At 36.9% G+C, this 15,361-nt stretch overlaps 1 protein-coding gene across 1 annotated transcript; it reads left to right on the forward strand.

Annotated features, from left to right (window-relative positions):
• Positions 1-2,939: 2,939 nt before the first annotated feature.
• On the forward strand, positions 2,940-14,721 carry LOC121872784. Its single transcript, XM_042375841.1, has 3 exons — positions 2,940-2,945; positions 3,186-4,474; positions 14,610-14,721. The coding sequence occupies exons 1-3, from the start codon at positions 2,940-2,942 to the stop codon at positions 14,719-14,721; spliced, it is 1,407 nt and encodes a 468-aa protein (XP_042231775.1).
• The last annotated feature ends 640 nt before the right edge of the window (positions 14,722-15,361 follow it).

The following is a 15,361-nucleotide window of genomic DNA, read 5'->3' on the forward strand; positions in this document are numbered from 1 at the left end:
TTAATTCAACCCACAGGGTACCGCGAAAGTGAGAAACGTAAAAGTGAACAACATAACATATGGGATTAATTGAAATAGAGACCGGCCGACCCCCAAACTCCACTTTTGACGACACACAACTATGTTGTAGTAAAAATATTATCTTAACTTTATGATGGTATGCACACACAATTAATAATTAAGAGAAATATCAATAATATTGGGTTTTTTAACACTTACATTAGTAGAAAAGATGGCTGGGTACACGGGGATGGGCGGTTGGTTCCGAGGCAGAGGGCAGATTAATTATTGGCCCTCACCTGTATCACTTGTATCAATTGTATCACTATCCACCACAGAGGCTTGCAGGGCCTCTTTGTCAAACCCCTCAAAGTCCATATAAGTCCATATCCTCACTATAATTATCACTATCACTGACTTGGGCCGGCTGTGGTGGGTGGCGGGTGAAGAACTCGGTAATGTTTTGACGACTGGGCGACCTTGTGCGCACCATGCTCGCGCCGCTTACACAACATGGCGGATGGTGGGAGAGGGCGGGAGAGATGGCGGTCGGTTTGGATCCAAAAATGGCGCGGCTCGCCAGCTGCTCTCCGCGTAAAGGGGTACACGCACCGCGGAATGTGAGCATTCCTGTTTCGGCAGGGTACCGCGTAAACGCGGAATGTGGGACCGTGTAAAGCGAGGGTTGACTGTACTGTAATATATATATATATATATATATATATATATATATATATATATATATATATATATATATATATATATATATATATATATATATATATATATATATATATATATATATATATATATATATATATATATATATATATATATATATATATATATATATATATATATATATATATTGAGCTGACATTAGTCATGACACAACCATCTCCGCTTCACTGCATCAGTACAAACCTTCAGCTTCCCAAACAATAAACATGTACAGCTGTGCCAAGATAATTATTACATATATATCCTGACTGTGCTCAGCTCTCAATATTATGACCTTCATGTTGTAGTGATACTTTCTTCTATATTTTAGATTGATAAAGGATATATAGAAAAGTTTAGATATACAGTACACACCTAAATAGCAATAAACTTTATATGCTTCCAGTCTTATAATATTGTTGACTTAGGTGACGTTGTTTAGCCCAAAAAATCTTAAAAGCTGGATTATTCCAAATTATCAGAATAATCCACATGCCATAATCATTTATTTTAGATAAAATAGGTTTATAATGAGTGTAGATGTAGCGCTGGTGGCCCTGAGGAACACCACCACGTCTCTAGCTACGTGTTCTTCCTTGTCACTCTGTTCACCGTTCTACTTTTCAGTAAGATGTAAGCATTGTTGTCCATTTTTTTTATGTAATCTCATTTCTTGTATCTTTTCTAGGAACCTTTAATTTTAGATTGTCAGTTGAGTTGGGATGCGAGTCATCAACTCAGCAGCATGTTATAGAGGTAGATTTTGTATGTAAAAACACCAATGATTTTTATGACATTACAGTACAGTATTTTTAATTTACACCTTTATTTATTTGGTACCTGAGATAATTAAAACCTTTTTATCTGTATTTTTAAAAATTGTTTCTGTTTGATAATACATTTGCATAAATCATTGAAAAAATATTGCATCAATGGAACCTTATCAGTTAAAACTAAACAAAAATCATTTACTGTATATAGATGATGCTTAAAAGTTAAAGATCTATGCAAATTCTCATTAATACACATTTATCAATTAATGCGTAGTTGAATTAATTTGAGTTTATGTAATAGTACTGACTGCCAGGTACCAAATAACAATAATTAACAAGTACGTACAGTAGTATTTGATTTAGTTTGTTACTCAAGTGTAAAACTCTGTATGGACAGTGTTTCTTATTTCAGTCAACATTTATCTGTATAAACAGACACTGTAGCTTCCTATAATGAACTGGACTAGTGTGTTGTGAGGCATGATTGGATGGCAAGGGCAGGCTGTGCTGTGCTGGAGTGGGTCATAGATATGGCTAGGTACGATATTCATGTTACTCTGTGATTCTTGACAAATGTGCTGAGTGCCTATATATTATTATTATTATTATTATTATTATTATTATTATTATTATTATTATTATTATTATTATTATTATTATTATTATTATTATTATTATTATTATTATTATTATTATTATTATTGCTTTTGGTATGAACTAGTGTTTGTGTACAATCAAAGACAAAAGTTGTGTCGCGGTTTTGTCTGAAGAATAATATAACTCTTGAAACATTATGAGAGCCCCCTACCACAAGGCAGAGCACATATGTTTTCACCAAATTTCATGACAACTTTTGTCTTTCATTGTACATGAGAAAAAATTGGGTCACTTATCTACTAAACATAAACACTTATACAGATGTGCGGCAGAGACCTATGTGACTACGATATACATTACATGCACACATATGAAAAGGAATTAACCCGTGTTTTAAGGTACTGTATATTTTCTTAAGGTTCAATTGAGTTAAGAAACCACTGATTTGATCTCATCATCATTTTAAATTCATATTTCTTATGTTCTTTACTGCACCAAACATGGCTTTTTAAATCACGCATACAAAAATAATCAATTACCAGATACACTGAGCTTTCACTGAATGACACTTAGGAGAGGAGAGAGAATGTTGAGTAATATATACTGTATAGAGATTAATGGTTGTAGAATACAGTACAGTATTATATAAATTAAAAACAGTGAAAAAATAAAGAGGAAACATGTTTTTTGTTTGTGAGAGAGAAAGATATATACATATAGAGATGTTAAATGACAGAAGGAAAACTGGAAGGTTTATATAAAGTGAGAAAGTTAAACAATAAGAGAAAGCTTAGCATTAAAGTTATAAAACTAAGTTTTTGAGGAAGAATGAAAGGTAGAAATTCAAGTATGAAGGTTAGAAGTATTAAGATAAAGAAAGTTAAAAGTATTACAGGAAGAAATTTAACATACTGTAAAAAAGAAGAAAACTACATATGAAAGTTTGAAAGTTAAAAAGTATGGAAGTTACAAGAGGAAGAAAGACATGAATTATATTGGAGAGATGAAAACATGATGAGATAAACTAGTCAGTATGTTCATGTCCTCTACATAGTTTTGTATTTTATTGTATATAAATGTTTAAAATTATATGAGTGTTTCATTTCTCCCTCCATCACACTGCTGCTCCCACACACTACTGTTCCATCCCACTACTGCTCCATCACACTACTGCTCCATCACACTACTGTTCCATCACACTACTGCTCCATCACACTACTGCTCCCACACACTACTGGTCCATCACACTACTGCTCCATCACACTACTGCTCCATCACACTACTGTTCCATCACACTACTGCTCCATCACACTACTGCTCCCACACACTACTGGTCCATCACACTACTGCTCCATCACACTACTGCTCCATCACACTACTGCTCCATCTCCATCACACTACTGCTCCCACACTACTGTTCCATCCCACTACTGGTCCATCACACTACTGCTCCCACACACTACTGCTCCATCACACTACTGGTCCATCACACTACTGGGCCATCACACTACTGCTCCATCACACTACTGCTCCACACACTACTGCTCCATCACACTTCTGGTCCATCACACTACTGCTCATCACACTACTGGTCCATCACACTACTGTTCCCACATTACTGTTCCATCCCACTACTGCTCCCATCGCACTACTGGTCCATCCACTACTGGTCCACCTACTGCTCCATCACTCTGCTCCATCACTACTGCTCCATCACACTACTGGTCCATCACACTACTGCTCCATCACACTCTGCTGTTCCATCGCACTACTGTTCCATCCCACTACTGGTCCATCACACTGCTCCCACACACTACTGCTCCATCACACTACTGGTCCATCACACTACTGGGCCATCACACTACTGCTCCATCACACACTACCCACACACACTACTGCTCCATCACACTACTGGTCCATCACACTACTGCTCCATCACACTACTGGTCCATCACACTACTGCTCCATCGCACTACTGCTCCATCGCACTACTGCTCCATCACACTACTGGTCCATCACACTACTGCTCCATCACACTACTGCTCCCACACACTACTGTTCCATCCCACTACTGCTCCATCGCACTACTGGTCCATCACACTACTGGTCCATCCCACTACTGCCCATCACACTACTACTGCCCATCTACTGGTCCATCACACTACTGGTCCATCACACTACTGGTCCATCCCACTACTGCTCCATCACACTACTTCTCCATCACACTACTGGTCCATCACACTACTGGTCCATCACACTACTGCTCCATCCCACTACTTCTCCATCACACTACTGGTCCATCACACTACCGGTCCATCACACTACTGCTCCATCACACTAAGTACCAAAAAAAAAGTACCAAGAACAGACCAACTGCCTGAACAGTTAGTAAGTTGACAAGTGGTAAAATGATAAGTTAAAAATTTTTTCTAAATTGTCAAAAAAAATTGCTAGAATTAATGACATTATCGTGATGTTTGCTTCTTAGGTTTTTTAATTGATAATCATGGTAGGTTTAGCCTTGTCATGCTACATTTGAATAATATGTGCATGCAAGGGCACCTTTTATAGATTTTATTTCATCTTAATAAACCTCAAGAAGTTACTTCATCCTGAAATTGCTGATAGTATTTCTTCAGGTTATAGGTTACATGATTAAAATTTTTACATCATGTTAACTTCTTTCAAAAGCTTATGCTCTCTGGTCCCTATTTCAATGTTAAGTACTGTCCCGGACAAGGTATCTGGCAGGATATTGACAATTACCGTAGGTATCCAGTATCTAGCCGGATAACTGTGCATTGGTTTAATGACACATATATATATATATATATATATATATATATATATATATATATATATATATATATATATATATATATATATATATATATATATATATATATATATATATATATATATATATATATATATATATATATATATATATATATATATACATATATATATATATATATATATATATATATATATATATATATATATATATATATATATATATATATATATATATATATATATATATATATATATATATATATATATATATATATATATATATATATATATAATATAAAAAAAAAAAAAAAAAATTTTTTACAATATACTGTATTTAACTAAAGCTCCAAAACTAGAGTGAGAAAACCCCAGTAGTTTTATACAAACAGCACCAATTTACCTTGAAGAGGCAATAGCCGAGATAATTTTTTCTCCAAGACATTCCTATAACTCACTTGCAACATATGTCTCAGACACAACAGTTCTTCCTGCCACCCTGGCGGACAGTTCCCTTCGACATCACAATGCCGACATATCTGCCTAAAAAATCAATTATACAAAGTATTTATCTCCAACACACTGCCAAAGTGAGAGCTCTGAACACATACACACTCTACAGACTGATGATAATATCACACAGACCATCTACACTGATGGATCTCTTAACACCGCCTGTGAGGCTGAAAGTGCTATTGTTGTGACTCAACGACGGTAATATAAATGAAAATGAGTTAGAATTAACAACTGGGCATCCACTTACAAACTGAAATAGTTGCCCTACTCACAGCTATTAAATTCATTGAAACCACTGTCACTGACAGTCTCATCATCACTGACTCTCTATCCTCACTACTTGCCCTTGACACCCTCGACCAAGTTGTCACGCTCTTGTTTCTAGCCAGACACAAATATGCACTTTGTTGGGATCAAGGTCAAACTGTTGTGGATCCCTCTCACATAGCCTCATAAAACATGAGAGAGTGATGCCCTCACCAAACTCGAGATCTAGCAAAGACACCGTTGAATACAATTTGGGTCTGTCAAAAAGAACCTTAAAACAGTAATTAGGAAAAAACTTATTGATGAATTTGGCCTTAAGTAGACAAGTGCAAACAGGCACTAGTCGATCCATAGTTTACCATGATGAGATGTATCAAGTGAAACATGTATATGGAGCAAGTAACAAGATCACTCGATTATAAGATGTTATAACTGCTAGATTAAGGTTAGGATATAAGTACCTATGGCAGTATGTTCTTCAAGCAAATGTGAACAAGACTAAATGTAAAGTGTGTGACCAGACGTATAGCCACACACTTGAACACTACGTCCTCAACTGTGTGAAGATAGAACCTTGGGACAGGTCCAAGCACACTGTGTGTGAAATATAACGCTTCATCTCTAATGGCAAGATAGCCGACATATTAAGATTGTATCCACTTTTTTGCAATTAGTAACTATATCAGTTCTCATGTATAGAACCAAATACACAATGTGCTTGAATACTTCTCACGCAAATGTGAATAACAAAGTGTGCGGTCAGACATACTGCCTCACACGCCTGTACACACGCATTTGTGAATAAGTTACCCTTTATGTATAGAACTAAACAAATAATGTACTGTAATTGAAATACTGTGTGACATTCAGTGCCATTATATCCCGACAACGGGGGTTAATTATTATGACCCGTTGTAAACTCTACTCTGTAATCCTTTTGTGCTACCGCTCACAGGATGAGTGCAGGGTACACAATGAAGTAGCGGCTGTAAGCGACAAAATAAAAAATCAATCATAAAGAACCATCTGTAAACGAATCAAATACACAAATATATATATATATATATTAATATACAGTACAGAGTTTTAAAAAGTATTGGACTTTGTTACTTAAGTAAAAGTATTGTTACAGTGGCAAAATGTTACTCAAGTAGAAGTAAAAATATCCAAAGGTCAATGTACTCAAGTATTAGTATAAAAAGTATCTCATTTTTAAAATACTCAAGTACTGAAATTAAAAGGAACAATAAATTTATTACTTGTCTCGACTAAAATAAATCAGCAATTAAAAAATAATTTACTAAAGACAAAAATAAAAGACACAGCATTACACATGTTTATTTGCAAATCTTTCTACTCACTAATCAATAACTGATTCTCAAAATTATGGCTGTCCAATCAGGATCTTTTGTGCCTAAATATAAGCCCAGCATGACCTACTGAGAGAGCTTTCTGTAATAGCACCCTTACATTTTGTAAAAATTCACCCAAATGTATAATGCCAAATTATTCACTAAGTTATTCAACAATGACTCAGTACAGGTTGTACCTCTCTAGTCTGGCAACCTCGGGACCTGACCGGTGCCGGACCATGAAATGCCGGACCATGGAAATTCACCCTTTTCCTGGATAGATAGTGACTTGTGCTTATGCTTGGAAGCACTAGCACCACTTTCTCTGCATCATGGTCTCTTTGAGGACATATTGAAGGGTTAAATGTCGGTATAGTAGCTTCTCAAATTCGCGAGGTTTTAATTCAACATGATTTTATTGGAACACACACACAAAAAAATAAATAAAAATTTTGACAGCGGAACAATTTCGGCCAGGTTTGAACGGCGCCAACATGCAGGACGACGGTGCATATCGTGTAAACGAGCGTCATTTCTCTTATATACAAAGATTCATTATTGTTTATTACTGAATGTCTTTTTATTGAATTAATGTTTTGTGTGCAAATGAGCAATACAATTCATTAATAATACGTAGAATATTAAAACACAGGAAATGACACAGCATTGTTTTCGTTGATTACAAACCAGTGACTGACTGGTTCTACATATAAAACTGAAGAAAATAAGACCTTGGTTGTAACTGTAGTAAAATTAATATGATTGTTTTTAGTAATGTTATTTAATGTTAATAAATGGAACAATAGAAGTAGCTACGATAATGGTAAAGAAAGAGAGATCAGCGTATGTAAGTGCTGTGCATAACATATCGTCATTACTTTACATAAGAATATGAAAGCAACACTTATTTACTGCTCATATATATTGAAGGGTTAAATGTTGTACTGTACTCTGTATAGACAAGCAGAGAGAGAGCAGCGAACTGCGGATGTAAACAAACCTTAATTTCAGCGGCTTTGTTGTTGTTGTTTTTATGGGGATTAGCCCACCGGGCATAGGTCACTGATGACCCAATGGGGCCTCAGGGCAAAAAATTTAATACTCCTGTAATAATAATAACAACTCAGATAAGTAAAAAAAAAAAAGAAAAAAAAAAACTGCCTATCTACCTATTGGACAAACTAAAATCGTTCCGGACCACGGACCACAGAATGCCGGACTAGAGAGGTACAACCTGTAGTTATTCATGTCATACATGCCGAGTCTATATTTTCATCAGAGGTTGAGCCAGGTCAAGCCCGCTCCTCCTTGACTCTCATGCTCTGAGCGAGAAGAGGGAGCAGGCAGACTCTTATCACTAGTTACCCAGTGAACACCTCACTTAGTGTTCTCATATATAAGTGCATTCAAGACACTTCCCCTGGTAGAGAAGGCATAATATACTCTCAACCAAACAATAAGGAAAAAAACAGCAAAGTGTTTACTACAGCCCAGCCACTTAAGAGTTCCAGAACTTATTTAAAACAATTAATGTAATACAAAAACAGCTATTACATTTGGTGGCAATGCAGTGAGACGAATAACACAACCAGTCAGACACTCAGAAACAAATAAAACAAGCGATTCCAGTGGCTTAAGTGGCACTTTAGGTGAATCATCAACAAACAAGTATTTACAAGAAAAATAAGTGGACAGTGGCTATAAACACTTGCCAAACGTATACACAGAGCACAGTGGTAACAAAAAACATTATAAAAGATTGCCAACTTAAGGCCGATTCACACTATCCATCCATGACGACAACGGTCCGTCAAAACTGCAAGCATTCACATCTTCGTCACCCGTTCCGCCAGCGTCGGTGATTGTATAGCCGAGTATATAAATGGCGCCATATTCATTTAGCAAGAAGAAACTTGCAGTTATTGCACTTCTTTTGGATGAGGAAGAAGCAGAGAAAAACAAAAATAAGAGACTGGATTCAACAGTGTTTAAGAAACAGAAAAACTGAAGAATACTGGACTTTATTCAAGGAGCTTGTAGATGAACTGAAATTTTACCAGTATCATAGTTATTCAAATCCACGAACCAGTTCAATTAGCTGTTCGTCCATGATGTGAAACAATAGTGAATAAATCAACTAGGCCTATATCAAGCTGTAGACCCTCCCGCCTACTCTCTAGGTCGAACGGACAGTTACTGACCTCGTGTCTGTTCACAAAATCCATAACGTATCAGAAACGGTGCAGCACGAAAACGTTTCATCACATCAAAATATTCTCCTGGAGATACCGAGCAGTGACGGAACCGAACTGATATGTGACGGTGACATGCCGGTCAGGTGTGAACAGTTCCATTTGATTACATGTAAGAAATTTTGACGGACTGTTGCCGATCAGTGATGTTACCAATACGTGATGGATAGTGTGAATCGGCCTTTAGCAATCAAACCCTGAGTGACACACCCAACTGTAGGTTACCCCGACCGGAGCCGAGCCTACCTGAGTGTGGGCTGAGGTCACTGCCAGTTAACACTACATCAACGGAGTTTAGGAAGGTTGTCAGAGTGGTTCCAGACAAGAAAAATATCTCTTGCTTAAACAAGCAATCCTCATCGGTGCACAACAGAAGTGAGCCCCTAAGTCAGTCCCTAGGCTGATTGCAGCAAGACAGAGGACAGCCCCAGGTCCGACCCCAGGCCGATCGCCGCAAGACATGACGTCATCCCTCCCAGAGTAAGACAATCATTATTTTATAAACTACACAAATACAAGTGAACTTCCAGAAGTCTTCACATGTAGTCAATATAAAATATAAATTACTTGCACAAATGCACAAAGGCCAAATTAAATAAACACATTTAGAAAGTAGGTCCTCTTCTTACAAAAGGTAGACATATATAATCTATACTTTGACATATTTTTAGTACTGTACTTTCTAATATCTTTACTCTTAATTTTCATAACTCGTTATAAATATTTTTACATTACTCCAAGAGTGGGCAATGCAGTGAGTTTCATACAGTGAGTGAAGTGATAAATATTCCTACATATGGACTCTCTTCCAAAATTTTTGGGTATCAAACAGGAAATTAGTGACTCAGACTATGATATTAAATTAGTGATTCAGACTGATAGTCAGTCATCTAAAAATTCACAGGAACTAGTGGCAACTGATAGTGAGGAAGAATTACCACAAATTAGCCAAATAGTTAACACCTACTGACTCTTTAGCTAACTGTGAAAATTTCATAGATTCTCAGTTTGAGGATTTACACAGTAGACAATTAAGGTCAGGTGACATTTACCCAATACCTTTACCTGTTAATAATGCTAGTGCTTTAACTAACACAACAAAAATGACATCAGGTGGTTCTACTAACTCACCGACTTCATCGTCTGTAAAACTGTAAAGATACTTCCAAATAACATTAAGATATAATAATTTACTGCAGAGGATCCAGATTATACTACATTAGCACATTTTGCATAAGTGCGAAGATGTAATGAGAAATAATAATGTCACTAACGACGTAGATAAAATCTCATACATCCGAAGCCTCATCAAAACCGGTAGTCGCGCGTAGAGCTATCTATGCTTCAGCCATCAATGAAGAAACTGATGATTATCCAACGTTTAGGAAACAATTCATCTCCTTTTTTGGGTCAGGTACCAAAGGAGGTTAAACACATACTTGGATTTTCCAGACAGAGGGTACATGTGACACTCTGTTCGCAAATGACGAGGAAGACACCCGGATTTTTGACCGACACACTAAGATAGATCTCAAAACTTATATGGAATCCTCAGATTGGTTCGATAACAGTGACTTGTCTTAAGAAAATTTCTGCAGGATTATTGAGTTCCTTCAGTTTATCTTGTCAGCAAATGAACCCTTACGCACAAAAGCCGAAAGAAAGAATTTAAAGTAGGGACTAATCTTGTAGACTATGTGGAGAAAATTGCTGAACTGGCGGAACGTACTCCTAGGGCTCTGTCAGAGGCACCAGTCACCAGCTCTAAGGAACAACCACAAACCGTCACCGGAACCAAACCCAAAAAGATACCTTTTTGCAAAGTCTGCAAATGTAAGGGACATACCACAGAAAAATGCTTTTTTGCAGGGGGGCCTGGGGGCAAAAATATTTTAATAATAATACCTGTAATAATAATAATAATAATAATAATAATAATAATAATAATAATAATAATAATAATAATAATACCTGTAATAATAATAATAAAAATAACTATTATTATTATTATAAAATATAAAATTAATAATAATAAAAATAACTATTATTATTATAAAAATTCATAAAAATTAATAATACTAAAAATAATAATAATAACCATAAATAAATACAAAAACGAAAAAATAAATCAAGAATGAGAAATGATATACATTATGTATGTTGTGTTGTCAAAGTAAGAGAAACAATTGAGACCCTGCAATTGTGTATAAATGAGGCAGAAAGTCAGATCAGCAACCTGGGACTTGGTCACAATTTTTGTGATACCATATAGCAGCAGGGTCCACCATTAGACAACACATTATGCTTCCAATATCTTCCCAGGCAGTAGTACCTCCCTGTTTAGTAGCTGCCTACTACCTGTGGTCTGACTAGCACAAGATATAATTGCAATATGACCTCCGCACTCTTATTACTTACACTTCTAGATATAAAACCTGATACTGTTTTTTCATGGCCGAAGGTCTGGGCTTACGAGTACCCCGAAGTTTCTTTCACAAGTCGACTTCTCTAGGTTGATGTTGTTAAGGCTGTACAGGTATACATTGACATATTTGTTCTTCCAATATTAAGTACACTGCACTTGCTGGTGTTGAATTTTTCTGACCAGTCCTGCAGTTTATTTAAATCTTTCTGTAGTGCATTTGCATCCTGCCCTGAATTAATCTGCCGCCCTAGTTTGGTGTCATCCGCAAACTTGCTTATGTCACTGCTGATCCCAGTATCTAGATCGTTTATGTAGATTATGAGGCAAGAGTGGGCCCAGTACTGACCCCTGGGGAGCCCCACTAGTTACACATCCCCACTCAAATTTAAAATCATCTACGCTGACCCTCTGTGTTCTATCGGTGAGCTATAATTTTATCATATTTAAAACTTTCCCCTCGATACCATGAGCCTTAACTTTTCTCAGAAGCATGAGCCTTAACTTTTCTCAGAAGCCTCTGATGCAGTACTCTGTCAAATGCTTTGCTAAAGTCTAAGTAAATAACATTATAATTTTCGTCATTATCTACTACCTCATACACTTTCCTAACAAAAGTCAGCATATTTATTAGACAAGATTTTCCCTTTGTAAATCCATGTTGAGAGTCGTAGATTAATTTGTTTTTCTCTGAATGCGATCGGATGTTATTTGCTATAATTGATTCAAGAAATTTCCCCACTACTGACATCAAACTGCCAGTAATTTGACGCTGATGCTCTGTTCCCTTTTGAATACGAGTAATACATTTGCCTGTCTCCACAAGTCTGGCACCCATGTCTAATGATTATGTAAATAAATTTTTGAGGGGTCCGCTAATCTGTTCCTTAAACTCTTTCAAAACTTGAGGGAAAATTTTATCCGGCCCTGGGGATTTTGTCTTCTTTAATATTTTTATCTTCTTAAGAACAACCTCTTCTCTGATAGTGATATCCTTTAGTTTCTCTTCTTCATTTCCTCTATATATCAGTTCCACCTCTGGCATTTCCTCGTGAATTTCTTCTGTGAAAACTGATAAGAAGTAGCTGTTTAATGTTTTGCTTATTTCCTCACTATCATCGATCTTTTACCTCTCTCTCTATTTTAAAGGCCCCACTTTGTCCTTGACCTCTGTCCTATATACCTGGAAAAATCCCTTGGGATTCACCTTGGATTCTCTTGCTATCCTGATTTCATAGTCCCTCTTTGCCTTCTGTACATTTTTCTTAACATTCCTAGATAGTTCCTTATACCTAACTCTGAGATGCACCTCCCCTCCCTTCCTATGTCATGTTCAAGTTTTTTGGTCATCAACCTTCGCTCATTCTTATTTGACCTAATTTTTCTGTATGGTATATTTGGGTTGGTGGCGTGCAAACAGAAAAATTCTTGAGGTTCTCCGACACGTGGTGAATCCAATGCAAACCCCGGTAGTTCGTGGGAGGACTGGCTTCCACAAGTTGCAGCGTCCATCAATGGATCTATAAACAGCTTTACAGGCAAATTGCCATCCTACTTAATTTCTGGTACCGATAAATACTTACTATATGATCTACTAACAGGAACCCCACAACCTGTGTACAACATGAATGACTATGCCAAGAAGCAAATCAATGTTTTCAGAAGCCTCCATGGAAAAGTACGAAAACATTTAGCAGCCTCACGTGCTGAAATGATCTGCAAGCAACATAAAAAAGTTAAGCCTATAACTCTAGAAATAGGAGACAAAGTACAGTGGTCCCTCGGTTAACAAACACAATTCGTTCCAGAGGGTCGTTCGTTAACCGAAAATTTCGTTAACCGAATCCAATGTCTCAATGGGATATTGGGTAATAGGTTCCAGGTCACAGAAAATTACATACAAAGTAAAAAAAAATGCAGTAAATTACACTTATTTAGAGGTGTGTATGTAGAAGGCTCCTGGTTGATGATGCTGATGGGAATTTGAAGTTGGGGGCAGAGGAGGAGAAGAGAAAGAGAAGGAAGTGGGTTGGAGGAGAAGCATTTTACTGCTTCTTGGAAGGCGAGTTACCTTCCAAAATAATGTCAGGAACCTCTGGACTGACAGATTGTCCTACAGGAAAATCCTCTCTCCTTTTTGAAGTGGAAGGCTGAGGGGAAGCATCTATCTCCTGCTGCCTTTTAGAGAAGAAACTGTCAATTTTTAGTTGTGGGGCATTTCTCCTGATCATAAGTTGGTTCTTGAAGGAGACCACTCTGTCCTCAACAGTACACAAAATAGGTTCTGTTGTTTCCACATTTGGGTGCCTTGAAGCCAGTTTCCTGAACATCTCCCAGTGGTGAACAATATCTTTTAATTCTGAAGAAGACATATGATTATCATTTTCCTGTTCCTCCTCACCACTGTCTGTTTCTAGCATCTCATCCAGTTGCTTCAAGTCTTCAGGAGTAAGTACTTTTAAATTTTTACAGTACAATTGTGGTCATTCTGAAATTTATTTAACATATTGATAATATATAGTGCAGTGCACTGTTGATTTAAATAAAATAATATTTAATTACAGCCAGTCAACTTAAAATTTTAGTGTTGAAATTATTGTATTGAATCCATCATGGGTCCAAAGAAATCTAGAAAGGCAATTTCAATTCAAGTTAAACAAGAAATCATTAAGAAACATGAAGGCATTAGAATAAATGCACTAAGTAAAGAATATGGCATATTCGGCATCAACTGTGTCGACAATTCTTTTAACAGAAAGGCAAATTTAAAAAGAGTGAAAGTGAGACAAATCTACCCAGGTGTTTAAAAGGAAGATCATTAATTGCAGAAACAGAGAGGTTACTTCTTATCTGGATTAAGAGGAAAACAAATGAAAGGAGATTCAATTTCTACTGAATTTATTTGTGAAACCAGGGACATTTATGAACATTTGAAGGAAAGATCAACTAGTTCAGCTGAAACTGAGTTTAAAGAGTTCAGGGCCAGCAAGGGCTGGTTCAAAAATTTAGAAAAAGTGACTTATTAGTGTTGTTGAGGCATGGGTAGGCTGCCAGTGCAGATAAAGAAGGAGCAGCAAAATTTGTGAGTGGAGTTTAAGGGAACTGGTGGATGAAGAACATTATCTTCCAGCAAATGTTCAATGTGGATAAAACCGGGCTGTTCTGGAAGAAAATGCCCAAGCTAGGACATTCATCACCAGAGATGAAACACTCTTTACCTGGGCATAAACCCACGGACCGTCTCACTTTATTTAGCAGTGCCAATGTTTCGAAGGGAATTTCCGACTGAAGCCTCTGCTTGTCTACCACTCTGAAAACCCCAGGGTGTTCAAGCAACAAAAGGTGGCAAGAGCACAACTTGGAAGGATTTGTGGAAGTCAACTGTAGGCACGGGTGACAAGACAGCTCTTTAATGAGATGTGCTGTTGAGGAGTGTTTTGCCCTTCTGTGAAGCTACCTAACCACCCATAAACTCCCTTTAAGACTCTTCTCCTTCTGGATAATACCCCTGGTCATGACCCTGAACTTGCCAGCCACTTTGGAGGCTAGATTTGACTTTGTCAAAGTGTTGTTTACCAACACTACTGTACATCAATTATGCAGCCAATGGACCAGAATGTAATCAGCAACTTCAAGAAGCTGTACATGAAGAAAATGTTCAGGTGT

This window comes from Homarus americanus, unplaced genomic scaffold, assembly GCF_018991925.1.
Source record: "Homarus americanus isolate GMGI-L3 unplaced genomic scaffold, GMGI_Hamer_2.0 scaffold39155, whole genome shotgun sequence".
Lineage (NCBI taxonomy): Eukaryota > Metazoa > Arthropoda > Malacostraca > Decapoda > Nephropidae > Homarus > Homarus americanus.